Source organism: Solea senegalensis, linkage group LG8 (assembly GCF_019176455.1).
Source record: "Solea senegalensis isolate Sse05_10M linkage group LG8, IFAPA_SoseM_1, whole genome shotgun sequence".
In the NCBI taxonomy this organism is placed as follows: domain Eukaryota; kingdom Metazoa; phylum Chordata; class Actinopteri; order Pleuronectiformes; family Soleidae; genus Solea; species Solea senegalensis.
In genome coordinates, this window is record NC_058028.1 from 25,272,185 (window position 1) to 25,286,434 (window position 14,250).

The window sequence follows — 14,250 nt, forward strand, 5'->3', positions numbered from 1 at the left end:
GTCGTCTCGATAACGGCACAGTTTAACAAGCTGCTCCATGTCTTTGTTCTCAATATACCCATGTATAATATAACTCCGTGGCAGATGACACAGTGTGGCCCTTGGGGATGTGAGTGAAACTTTTTTTTGTAGGGCTAAATTTGCTTTGGGGTTGCTCTGACCTAGATTCCACTGGAGTCTGTCGGTATGTGAATAAATAAATATATGTTGAGTCCCACAGTCTGTACTACAGTTGCTGAGTCAACCTTTGTTCTAAATGAAGTGCCCTACTTTTGTGCATGTGTTATTTTGTCGGCAATAACTGGTGCTGGAACGTACGTTTGTGCATCACAACCAGTGTTTTCTGATCACTTCTGTTTGTGTTACATGGATCAGACCATGCATGGCTCACATATCAGAATTATTAATCCTCCACATGAGGGTCGCAGGGTGACTGGAGCCAATCCCAGCTGCCAAACACCCAAGACAGGTCACCAGTCACTAGAGCCACAACCATCCACTCTCACATTCACATCTACCGTCAATTTAAAGTGTCCACTTAACCTCTACATGTTTTTTTTGCATTTGTAATAAGACAATGTAACCATAACATTACCATTTTGTTACCAAATTATTACTATGTTGTTACTGGATTATGGTTAGTTCATTTAGAGATTGGTATGTTGTTTAAAAGAGAGTGCCTTGGAGGTTTATTTTGACTGTGTCTCTACATGTTTCCCATCCAAAGAGCACCTGATCTCCAACCTAAAGACACATTAATGTTAAAATGGCACATGAATATTTGTTTCACGTGTCCGTGTCTAGTTTGAAGGCGGTGCTGTCGGCCCCTCCGTCCAGCGGGGCGTTGGATTTGTCCGGCATCCCTCTGACGGCTCGAGACATGGAGCGACTCTGCGCTCATCTACAGCACCACGCGTCCACCGTGGTCAGCTTGGAGCTGGGATTCACTGAGTTAACGGATGAGGCTTTCCTCCTGCTGCTGCCCACGCTGGCTGCCCTGCCACACCTGGAAACTCTAGCACTGAACGGAAACAGGCTGACCAGGACCATTCTGAAGGAGCTGACTGATGCCCTCAAGGTTGGAAAAGTCACTTTTGTTTTTGTTTACTTGTGTTTTTTCCTATTGATCTTATATAATTACAATATAGTATTGTATAAGGATACCGTGTTGTTTTACTTGTGTTTTTTCCTATTGATCTTATATAATTACAATATAGTATTGTATAAGTATTGGTGTCAAAACAGGAGACCGTGTTGTTTTCTGTTGCCCAGAATCAGCCACAGATGCTTTTTTTGATTTTGACACTGTATGCTGTTGTGTCCCAGGATCCAGGCAGTTTTCCCAGTGTCACATGGATTGACCTGGGAAACAACGTGGACATCTTCTCTCTGCCACAACCCTTCCTGGTCAGCCTGAGGAAGCGCTGCCCCAAACAGGGCAACCTACCCACCATCCTGGAGTTCGGAGAGAGTCAGGCCAGCGAGCCGCCTGAGAGGCTGAGGGGGCTCGAGGAGGAGGAAGAGGAGACGGACGACACGAACTGCACCGAGAGCATGGGCGAGCTCCGGTCTGAGGTGGAGGAGGAGCTGGACGGCGAGATGGAGATCGAAGAGATGATGGAGGAGCTGTTGGACTTTGACAGGCAGGTGCAGGGCAAGGATGAGGAGGAGAGTATGTGGACGGTGCAGGAGCAGAGGAAAGGGGGGAAGGGGTGGGGGAGGAGAGAGAGGGACAAGGGCGGAGAAAAGGAGGCGAAGAGGAGAGCGACAGAGCGGCAGCAGCAGAAGCTGGGGGGGAGGGCGGTGATGGTGGAGGATGATGATGAGAGCCGCTCCTCCCACCTGTCCTACTCCAGCCAGTCGCAACACTCCTCTGGAGCTGTTGAGCCAACGAGAGTGGAGGAGGACGACCTGACCGACCAGTCAGACCTCTTGACCTGATTGCTGCTCTCCGCTCATGCTTCCCCTCGTGAATCGAGCCTCGGTGTATGAAAGGACACAACAGAAGGCTCCGACAGAGTGGGCTGAAAGTCAAACAGGCTGCAGCGATGGAAGGATATGTCACTCAATACCCACTCTACTGATCCGATTTGTGACCAAAACACAGACGCGTTCAGATCCTGGACGAGTGACAGCTGCACCCAGGTGACTCTGTGACTGACAATCTCTTACAGGACGCATGTTTGTTGGATTCAACTGCAAACAATCTGAAGTCTGACTGACTAATTGTATCACCTTTGGCTTTTATCTATCCAATGATAACCTTTATTCAGGTCCTTCCTCCTGGTAACCCTGGTAACACCTCCATGTGCCTGTAACACGTCACAGACTGGTTGATAATGATAATAGAAGAGATATATAAGAGCAGAGCCTCATAGAAAATAAGCCAGGAGCCATGAAGCTTTAAAAAAAAAATGCCAAAATAAAAACCTGGTTGAAATGTTTAAAATAAATGTCTCCCTCCTACATAGTGCACGTCAACTAGTAGCCAGATGGATGAGAAGCTAGCCAGGAATCAAAAGTCAAGCCGACAGATTTGTAGAAATCAGTTGCTACTTCAGAAAAGGAGCAGATGTACAGTCAGAACAGAAGTGCAGTGATGGTGATATGAGTCAGCTGAAACCAAAAGAACTTACACTAACAACAGTTTAAGAATCTAGCTGCAAACGGTACAATGTGGCCCCTGTTCTGAACAAGAGTTTGCTGATTTTAATGTCCTGGTGTGTCCAGTAGAAAGACATTTAGCCGCCTTTTTTCCCTCATAATCCAGGTCATGTGTCACGTCACAGTACTGTACACTTGTGTGTATCACATGTTTATAGTGCTGTGTTTATATATATATAAGCTGCATATATCTATATATTGTATACTATGTAGCGCTCACACTGTCAGTCCATAAGAATAAGATATTTCTAATATATATATATATATATAGGCATATCACTGAATTCATGGCATCATCCAAATTATATACATGTATGTGTATGTGAGTCGTAAGGTTACTGATAGGTAGAGAATATTCCTTCCTGCAGACACTAACCTGAAACTGTTAAAACGGAGTAGAAATGCATATCTGGTTCACACCTTTACACACTTTACACATACAGTGTCTCACACATTCACCTTTGGAGCCATTCACACGTGTGGTGTAAGAAGTGATGCACCTGAGGCGTGGCAGTCGCATCACAAAATCTTCAACAGCACCTCAGCTGACTCTAGGATGGAGTTTCCTTGGATCCCTGCCTGTGTCGTTTAAATGTGTGACTACTGACAGAAACACTGCTCACTACCATTCAATGCCAAAAAACAACAACGTTGTTACTTGATATTTCTTTCGGCTTCTCCCTCTCTCTCGGGGTCACTGTAGCGGATCACCTGCTTCTTCACTGACGCAACCCTCCCATTTATCTGTGCATGGCAGCTACACTTGGAGTACACTGGGTGTGCCCACCCCCCATGGCTGGGGTCAAATTAGAGTGTCCAATTAACCCAATAAATGGGGAGCAATGGAGATTGGGTACGTTGCTGATATGCTGTGTTTCCATCGCGGTACGGTTTGGTTTGGTACAGTACGGTACAATTTGGAGGCAGGTCGGGTGTGGCGACATCAGACGCGACACAGAAGTCAACAATGGAGGACATCCAGCAGCTCTTCTCTCCTGCTTGGTTTGTGACCGTTTGTCTCAGCAAGACGTCAAACTTTGTATGAGACTGCGGGATCTGCCTCCACTTCCATGGGATATTTGACTGTTGTGGGTGGAGCCACTCTAGCTCCACCCTGACCATAACGTAACATTTTACTGTGGTATCCCAAGGGAAGGATGTCAACGCACGGAATGATCAGGGCTGGTTATTTTGGTACTAAAAGTGTAGAAAAGTGTACCATACTGTACCATACTGTGTCGGTGCAAACACAGTTATAGTTACCCCAGCACTTGACCAGTCAGGATTTGACTCTGCAACCCTCCGGTTACAAACCAAGCTCCATTTCCACTAGGCCATGGGGCTGCCCCAATTGTTTTTGCTCCATGAATATCACAGAAAAGAAGAGTCAGTGTATTGTCATGTTGATGTTTGGTGTCATAGGTTCCTCAGGTCCGAGCAGGGCTAAGTGTCAATCATCTCACCCTTCTGGTTTGTGTTTGCCTGTGTCGAGTGACCCGTCCTGATTCTTGGTGAGTTTAGGAATTGGGTGAAGAGTTAGACACCAGCTAAACACTCAGACTACAATCTTAATTTGGTTATAACTAAATCCAAGGAAAAACTTAAAGCGAACATTGGGTAGCATATTGTATAGCTATGCTAACCCCAACAGGTGCCATGGATCGACATGCAGATACTGATTATAATCCATAATAGCCATAACAACAGGTGATTATGGCTCTTCTGTTGCCATGCTGTCGTAGTTTTATTTGGTTGTTTATTGAACCCGTTAACGTGTCACATTCTTGAAGAGGTGTTCCATTTTGTGGGGCTAACTTGTTCCAAGGACCAAAAGGGCAGAGTAAAGGACAGGGGTAAAAAATGAGAAATGGGATTTGTCCTAAGTATTGTGTTCAGGTGTTATCATGTAAATAACATGGACTAAAAAAGACGACTTGTACAGAAGACAGACCTGAACATCAAAAACCTTTTTCCAAACCTGGCCTAACCCTTGAGGTATCTTTGGGTTGCAGTGGACTCAGGTCAGGTGTTCTCCCCCCCAGCATTGACCATTTAATATATTTATATTGTGAAATTATTACAGATTATAATAACGCCTTAAAAGTAAAGCTGCTGCCTATTTTTTATCTATCTATCTATCTCTTTATATACAGAGTTAATCGTTCTAAATTAGTAGCATACCCCTTTAAAATACTGTAGTTGTCATGTGTTGTCAGCTTGATTTTACCTCTGTATAAATTTGCACACAACCTTGATGATGAGAATCCAGCATACTGACCCATACAGTGATGTGTCAGGAAGCAGCTTGAGACACAGATGTTTGCACTCACAGGAAATGATTTTCACCACTTTGCTCACCTCATCAAATATTCATGCAATATCTTAAGAATATGTTAACTGCTTTATCTCACCACCAGACAGCCTGAACCTCATTCGAAGCCACTCTCTCTCCCTGCACCAAAGTCCATAGAGAAAATAAGTGATTTTACATCACTGCACACTGGAGTGGATGATTCACTGCCGTATCCACCAGTTACAGTTGAATGTGTTGTGTCTGATGATGTCACTGATGATCGCAGCTCCTCTGTCCCAGTGAGAGAAAAACACTGATTTTTCTCTCTGGACTTTGGTGCGGAAGAGTGAGCAGTTTACAAACGTCAGTGTACCTGTGAGAAAAAGCTGTCTAATGGCAACGAACATATCCTTAAGATTATTATACACTTGAGCAGGTGTAGCTTTTGTTCAGTGAGCCTTTTGTGGAGGAGTTCAAAATAGTTTTTCAGTGAGTGTGAACACTGTGTCTCAAACTGGTCCCTGCGTTGACTCTCATAAAACTACACATACAAGTCTGAGCTATCACTTTAAATCCCGGATTGTGGTTGTCACCATTGGCACTTTTGTAAAATTTGATATTGTAAAACTATTATTATTATTATTATTATTGTTATAATAAATAAAAAAACAATCTTTATGAGTAAGTTACCCACTCTACACTGAAGATTCCAGCCATACATTATACTGACATTTATTTTATTGGTAGGTGATTCATACAACTGTATTACATTTCATTGCACACTTGTTATTTAAAGATGAACAAAAATGATAATCAACATTAAATACCTGATAAAGCTGACACTTAAAAAAAAGAGGCATGCAACTAATTAAAATTTAATTCAGTTTACATGTGATTTTTGGGGAAAAAAAACAAAGCAACCTCGTTTTGTGAAAATTGAAAAATTGAAGAAAAAAAAATCAATACAATCATTTAAAAATATATATATTAAAGGGTGATCAAAGCCAACAAGTCTGTGCAACCAAGTTTTTCTTAACACTTTTGTATGATATTGTTACAACAACATTAACCACACACTGAGTGGAATTGCACTTATTACACTTATTACAAAGACAATGTTCCCTTTAACCTGCCTTTACATGAAATAAAGGTAGTGACAGTTTTTACACACAGGCCATTACTGTGCACCCTTTAAACAAAGAGCAGACGTGTGTACTGTTGTGCAGTCGTTCATTATTACAGGCAGCATCACACACACACACACACACACAGCAGTTATTAGCATTTGGAGCTATTGTGTAAAAGGACAGGAATTTCAGATTGTGACTTTAACGTCTGTATGAACAGAGAGAAAGAGTCGGCGCAGATCAGCGGTCGTAATGTTCTGAAAGCATCTTTGCTCTCGGCTGCTTTTATGTTAAGGTCACTGCAAATCAAAGCAAAGGACGTCACAACTGGAAATAGGCTGATGTATTAACGTGCCGTACATGTGCTTTTGATTTGATTTGATCTTTGATCCATCACTCAAAGGATTCCTTCTCCAGGAAGACATTAACCTGAACGTGTGGGAAAATGTACAAAAAAACATGTTTTTAAAGTCCTGAATAAAGTGAAGATGATACAAACTACCCGATGGTAACTGTTGGGATCAGAGGAGAGTATTGAGGGAAAAACAACAACAACATATTTGTAATGCTGCACTGATTCTGGGCCAAAATCATATATAAAATGTACATTTGATGTGTACACATTCCAGATTAACAACATTGTCTTTATCAGTCAACTAGGTGAATATGGATTAATACATATGAATTGGTACCGCCAAGAATTCAGTGCATCCAGTGTGAGTTCATCCATAAACACGTAATATGTGTTTATTGTTTGGGGGTTTCACTCCCAGAATGCTCTCTGCTTGTCAACAGTCCTTCCATGTGTTACAATAAGACGGGACATGACTGAGCAGGAGACACCGTGGATGTCCTGCATGTCCTGCTCATATACAACAGTGTGAGATGTAAAAAGAAACTGAGAGCATGAGTTCTGTGGATGTTTTTCTCTGTCATCAAGTCTTTCCTTCGATGTGTATGTTCAGAATACTTCTGAATGACTCCGTGTTCAGTGTCTGTCTTTGTTACGCTCCTTTCCCAGCAGCTGCCATGCATCTTTTATTTTTAATGCCACTTAATTGAGATGATACAAAGGCTCTGTGGATTGATATGCAGCATAAGTGACATTGTACAACTTTTTATGTAATGATATGGATCTTGCAAATAAATTGTATGATACAAAAACACATCCTGCCTTGTTTATGGGAGAGGACGGAAGCGCCGCATGTCTCCAGGTAAGAATACACAACACATGTGAGATGTAACTTTAGATGAGACGTAATAGTTCGCAAACCTTTTCAATTTGAACATTAGAATCATCAATTATTTTGTCAATATGAAAATGTAATCTGGATATTTTAGGCTATATCCTGATATATGAGATATATGACATGAGAAATATATAAAGCTGCACAAGAATATAGCTTCAAATAAAAGTTTACCGATTTTTGTTCATCATATAATAATCATAACCTTAATAATAACTTTTTGAATATTTGACATTTTGAATGTAGGAATAGTGAGACTTTTTTTTTTTCAATAGACATGTTTTCATTTTCATTTACTTTGCAATAAATCTGCATTGTATGAACAGTGTAGTATTTGATTATGTGTACAAAATCTATCATATCTACATAATATGTAAAACTTAAATGACTCAAATTTATAAAACACAGTATATGATGAATATTTTTACATGAATTATAAGTATTTATATAACATATATACATACATATATGTATGTATAGGCCTATATGTATATATATATATATATCTATATAGATAGATGTATATGTATATCTATATCTATATATATATCTATAGATATATATATGTAGATTTATATATATATATATATATATGTATATATATGTATATATATATAGGCCTAGCCACATTCATTCTCGTGATTCTGTGATAGTCGGCTCATATGTAGGTACAGTGGCGACACCCTGTGGCAGAGGCGTAAAATAGCAGCATATTGCGCCTCAGATGATTTCACTTTCAGTTTTACTGAAAGTAAAGTGTCTCCACGTTAGTCTTGTCCATTTCGTGGATCTTTGTCCAACATTTTCTGTCTGATGGACAATAAAGAGGAAACACGCACCTGCAGCAAATGGTGAGTTGATTTGAGTGGTGAGTGAAAACCAAACTGACATTAAATAACCGGTTACTTTAAGCTGGTTTTAGTCGTGGTGAGTATTATGGGCATTTTATTAATGTGATGAGGCACTAGTGCGATCTGTCACACAAACACCAATGACAGTGACACGGTTCGGTAAAATGGGTTTTTAATGAGAAAATGAAAATAATGAAAATAAAGAAAACTTGAGACTGAGTTTCAGTTTCAGTTGCCTTTCATTTTTACAATCCCTGGAGACCAGGGACAGTAACACTGCAATTTTCAGCAATACATCAAAAACCTGTTACACTGGAATAACTAAGTTGTTTTATTGTAAACTTAAATCTGTCAACTGTTGAACTAATGTATTCATGTGGTTTTATGAAATATCTAAAGGTTGCAAAATTGATTTTAATACAGTCTATCCACTGTTACAACCATCCCAGTGTATAGGGACGGTTGTAACATGTGTAAAATATACATAATGAATCAATCATATAGTCAAAATGGAAAATATTATTTATCAGTCATGTTATTGTGACTAATCATTTCATGTTTTTAAGTAATGTTTACCTTTTTCTCATATACATGACAAAAAAGAAGTGAAGCCATTAAATTATAATGCAAGAAAATGATGATAATACATTTTATTTGATGGCACCTTTCATGGCACTCAAGGTTGCCTTACATCAAGTAAAAAACAATCAATAAACAATAATTTATATATTAATATATATTTATATGTATATGTATATATACATATAAATATATGTATATATATATACATCTGTCCCCTGTTACAGCTGTCCCTGGTCTCCCCTACGTTTAGTCGTGAGTCGTTTAGCCACGTGTTTGTACATCACATGTGAAATACACTCTATAATGATCTTATTAGTAACTCAGAGTTACACAATTAAAGGCTGAATGTGAAGGAATACATATGTCATGTTTTTTTCACAGGTGTCAACACACAGATATACTAACTCTGTAGATATAAGGATATTTATAAAACGTGAATACAACAGAAAAACAACCATCATGAATCATTTTTGCTTGTGCTTTTTTATTTGACTTAAACATGTGTAACATATAGATGATGACAGTCTCTCATTCTCTGTGTCTCAAAGCCACAGAGAGATTGCAGAGGCAAACTTTGCTCTGCATGAAACCCACTGCAGTCGCTTCTTGTGTCTCTGTCCTGACTGTGATGAAGCTGTTCCCACAGAGCAACTGAGTCAACACAGGGAGGAGCAGCACACTCAGGTATCTATCTATGTATATATTCAATTCTATTCAATTCTATTTGTATAGCGCCAAATCATAACATACATTATCTCAAGGCACTGTACATAGACAACATCAAGGAGAGCAGAGAAACACAACAGTTCACACAATGAGCAGCAAACACTAGGCATCAGTGGAGAGGAAAAAACTCCCTATTAACAGAACCAGGCTCAGAGATGTGCGGTCGAGGCATATATATACATATATATATATATATATATATATATATATATACATATATATATATATACTTACCGGTGTATACTGATATTTATATATATGTACTGTATACACACACACAGGTTCACAGCTGAGTGTTTGTTTGCAGGTGAGATGTTCCATGTGCCACCAGAAGATGGAACGTTGTCAGTTAAAGGATCATGAGGTGAGTCCAGTGAAGATGGAATTTGAACATAAGCAATCATTTACTTCTGTACACTCTATAACTCTTGTGGACATTTAATATGTGACATGCACTGTTTGTAGGGCTATAAATAAAATAAAAATGTGATAGTTTAGTATGTCGTCTAAAATGAGACAAAAATGTGTCATAGTTTAGTATGTCGTCCAAAATGAGACAAAAATGTCATAGTTTAGTATGTCGTCCAAAATGAGACAAAAATGTCATAGTTTGGTATTTCGTCCAAAATTTGAAAAAAATGTCTTGCTTTAGTATGTCTTTCAAAATGAGACAAAATGTTATTTATGTATAATTCAAATGAGACAAAAATGTCATAGTTTAGTATGTCATCTAAAATGAGACAAAAATGTCATAGTTTAGTATAGATCCAAAATGAGACAAAATGTCATAGTTTAGTATGTCAAAATGTCCAAAATGAGACAAAATGTCATAGTTTAGTATGTCCAAATGAGACAAAATGTCATAGTTTAGTATGTCGTCCAAAATGAGACAAAATGTCATAGGTTAGTATGTCGTCCAAATGAGACAAAATGTCATAGTTTAGTATGGTCCAAAATGAGACAAAATGTCATAGTTTTAGTATGTCAAAATGGACAAAAGTTTAGTAGACACAGATGTCATAGTTTAGTATGTGTCCAAAAAGATGACAAAATGTCATAGTTTAGTATGTCTTCCAAATGAGACAAGATGTCATAGTTTAGTATGTCATTCCAAAATTAGACAAAAAATAGTTTAGTATGTCAGTCCGAAATGAGACAAAAATGGCATAGTTTAGTATGTCGTCCGAAATGAGACAAAATGGCATAGTTTAGTGTCAGTCCAAAATGAGACAAAATGGCCAGTTTAGTATGTCGTCCAAAATGAGACAAAATGTCATAGTTTAGTTAAATGAGACAAAATGTCATATGTTCCAAAATGAGACAAAAATGTCATAGTTTAGTATGTCGTCCAAAATTAGACAAAAATGTCATAGTTTAGTATGTCGTCCAAATGAGACAAAATGTCATAGTTTAGTATGTCGTCCAAAATGATGACAAAATGTCATAGTTTAGTATGTATTCAAAATGAGACAAAATGATATGTCAAAATGAGACAAAAGTATGTCATCTATAGATTGAGTATGTCAGTGTCAAAATGAGACAAAATGTCATAGTTTAGTATGTCGTCCAAAATGATGAAAAAATGTCATAGTTTAGTATGTCCAAAATGTGAAAAAATGTCATAGTTTAGTATGTCATCCAAAATGTCATAGTTTAGTAGACAAAATGTCATAGTTTAGTATGTCGTCCGAAATGAGACAAAATGTCATAGTTTAGTATGAGTCCAAAATGAGACAAAATGTCATAGTTTAGTATGTCGTCCAAAATGAGACAAAAAATGTCATAGTTTAGTATGTCGTCCAAAATGTGACAAAAATGTCATAGTTTAGTATGTCTTCCAAAATGAGACAAGATGTCATAGTTTAGTATGTCGTCCAAAATTAGACAAAAATGTCATAGTTTAGTATGTCGTAAATGAGACAAAAATGTCATAGTTTAGTAATAATACTGTGTCATAGCAGAATTTGACCATATCCTTCATTTAACATTAAAAAGCCAAAGAAATAAAGCAGATTTTATGGTGTATTGACAGTGTAGTTTCGCTCTTGCTTGTTGAGAAGCAACAAACAACAAGTCCAGAGAAACAAAGTGTGTGCAGCTTTATATATCTCATATGTCACTATGATTAGCTTTTTATTTTTTGACAAAGTAATTGGTGATGTACAAATACAAATATTCAGTATTTGTGTCAGTTTGTGCTCCAGGTTGTTTGATTGTATACTACTGTACATGACATATCACTGATGTAACCCACGTACAGTAATTACAGTATGTGTCGTTACACAACATAAATAATGAGTGTAAACACAGTGTGTGTCTCTGCTCTGCTTTGTCTCGCAGGCTGACGAGTGTGTGGAGCGTCTGCACGCGTGTCACTTCTGTGACCTGGAGCTGCCGTGGAAGGAGCTGGACCAACACTGTGTGTTCTGCGGGAGTCGCACGGAGCTCTGCAGGGACTGCGGCCGCTATGTCAAACTGAGCGACCTGCCGTCGCACGCCTCCACCTGCTCGGCCGCCGCCGCCGACGCAACTCCTCCCCAAACTACCAGCACTTCACCAAAGAAGAGTAAGAGGATGCAGCCAGGTCACTTATCCACGGATACTTTCATCCTCTGTGTTTGACTCTGTCTCTTTCCTCTCTGCAGCAACAGTCACAGTTAACTGTAGCAAATGCACAGCATCATTTCCAGCTGAAGATGCAGACAAACATGAGGTAGACTTTGTTTTTTCTTTTACATTTTGTGGATGCAGCTTCAGACTCATAATAGGGAGAATGGTTCATCTTTCATTCATTCATTCCCAGCCTGTGAAAAGTGTGTAACTTAATAACAGAGACTCTGACAACTGTCAGAAGTGATTCAGTTTTAATGATTTGTTTTTGTTTTATGGAGCAAAGAAACCAGACAATATTCATATTTAAGAAGCTGAAAAATCACAGAAACTGGTTTTAATTCTTTACATTCAAACCAAATAATTATCAAAATAATAATTGATCAGTCGAGCAATGGGTTCCTAAGTGAGTGTAACTCATAGTGTGTGTCTGACATAAGTGAACTCAGTTCCTACTGTGCTTCATGCAGCAGAATGTACTGTGATGTATCAAACCCAGCCTGACTGCTGCAATACAACCATTTAGTGCTTTATTTTTATCCAATCTTTAAGTTCTTAAAATCCACTGTTCAGCATTTTCCCCCCAGAATACACTCATTAAAGTAATACCTTTACAATAATACTTTCACATTTACTTTTGTCTGCTTCTAGTGTGTCTCGGTGGAGGATGATTCAGAGGATGAGGATGATGAGTTCCCCAGGGAGGTGAGTCTTCCTCAGCTCAGCAGCATCTACAGGGCAGCCTCTCTGTCAGACAGAACCTACACTGGTCCCTGGAGAGATGAAGACGATCCAGACCAGATCAGCTCGTGTCCTCACTGTCACCTGGCCCTGCCCCTCTTCAGTCTGCGTCGGCATGAGGTAACATTCCTGCATCATGTACGATTTGTGTCGACGTCGCTGAAAAGTTAATAATATATAATATATAATATATATTTTTCTCTGTGTTTTCAGGCAAAGTGCAAAATCTACATTCACCTGAATTAAAAAGGAAAAGCACGGCCGTGCTTCTTCACTGAACTTTGCTCAGTATGTTATTTGAGTTAAAGGTTGTTAAAATGTACCTTTAATTATAGGCCGACATTAGATGCAGCTCAGTGGCTCAGTACAGTCCACTCTATTTTAGACACTCTTCATAACTGTGTGATTTGGAGACTCTGATGATCTTTTAAAACCTGCTATGACTTTTCTATGACTTTCGAGTAACCATGGCGACATAAATCGAAAATTTCCCTATTAAAATGAATGGGAAACGGTCGAAATAAGGAGAAAACCAAGAAAACCAAGCCCACTTTGGAGCATCACAGTGTCGTCATACTTTAACGTAGAAACGTGGTTGGAACTTTAAACGAGTCACAAGACTTGGGACTTTTCTCACCTAAGTCAGCGTTTTGATACATATTACGGTTTTCATACTATCACAGTTTAAGTTTTGTACTTTTTTTGGAGGTATTCTGATTTTATAATGATTGTGTATTGCGTCCGTGGGTGGGACGCTAGAGTGACACACTCTAGTGAGATCCAACAAAATAACAACAAAAAAATCTCTAAACAAACTCTTCTCCTGCCCACAATTTCCAACCTACACAGACAATCATTACATCAAAATGTTACCATGGTTGTCGTCTAACCCTCTGTGTGTTTTCATGTTCATATGACTTGTAGTTTTTCTTTAAATCACCTAAAAGTGCAGAGAGTTCTGGTCAAAGCTCTCATTCACTCCCATGTTAAAAAGTCTGCTTTGGCGTTTTGGAAAAATCAACCCGAGGGTGATTTAAAACTGTGATTTCTCTGTCAATTCACGCCCGTTTCACACAAATTTAAATGTGGGAGTTGCTGAAAGCCTCCCGACGCTCACAAACCAAAAAGTGTATCTCTTTCATCAACCATTCCTGAAATATGACAACTTTCAAATATGCTGTTTTCTCTGTTTTCAGAGGTTTGGGAGATGCAGGTTTTGGAGAGTTAGGGACAGGTGTGTGTGTGTGTTGAGGAGGGAGGGGACTTAGGGAGGGGCTTGTCAGTCTCTCTGTATTCTTCCACCCAAAACTTTGACGTGTAACTCCTCCCACAGTTTTGAGAAAACCCCCACACATACCAAAATGTGCGGCTTGACCAGGAGTGGTCAAGTGCGTTTTAAGTAACCATGG

General features: G+C 39.0%; 2 protein-coding genes across 2 annotated transcripts in view; both read left to right on the plus strand.

Annotated features, from left to right (window-relative positions):
* Positions 1-7,250, plus strand: part of lrrc75a (leucine rich repeat containing 75A) — a 62,344-nt gene extending 55,094 nt beyond the window's left edge. Inside the window, exons 5-6 of the mRNA XM_044032536.1 lie at positions 805-1,078; positions 1,327-7,250. Of these exons, the coding sequence (XP_043888471.1) occupies positions 805-1,078; positions 1,327-1,941 (889 nt within the window). The 3' untranslated portion in view covers positions 1,942-7,250. The remainder of the gene's footprint in view (positions 1-804; positions 1,079-1,326) is intronic.
* An 815-nt stretch (positions 7,251-8,065) lies between these two features.
* Positions 8,066-13,430, plus strand: xaf1 (XIAP associated factor 1). The gene is made up of 7 exons (XM_044032505.1): positions 8,066-8,182; positions 9,313-9,448; positions 9,798-9,854; positions 11,831-12,056; positions 12,136-12,203; positions 12,752-12,961; positions 13,055-13,430. Exons 1-7 carry the CDS (start codon positions 8,145-8,147, stop codon positions 13,085-13,087), a joined length of 768 nt encoding a protein of 255 aa, XP_043888440.1. The 5' UTR covers positions 8,066-8,144; the 3' UTR covers positions 13,088-13,430.
* Positions 13,431-14,250: the final 820 nt, after the last annotated feature.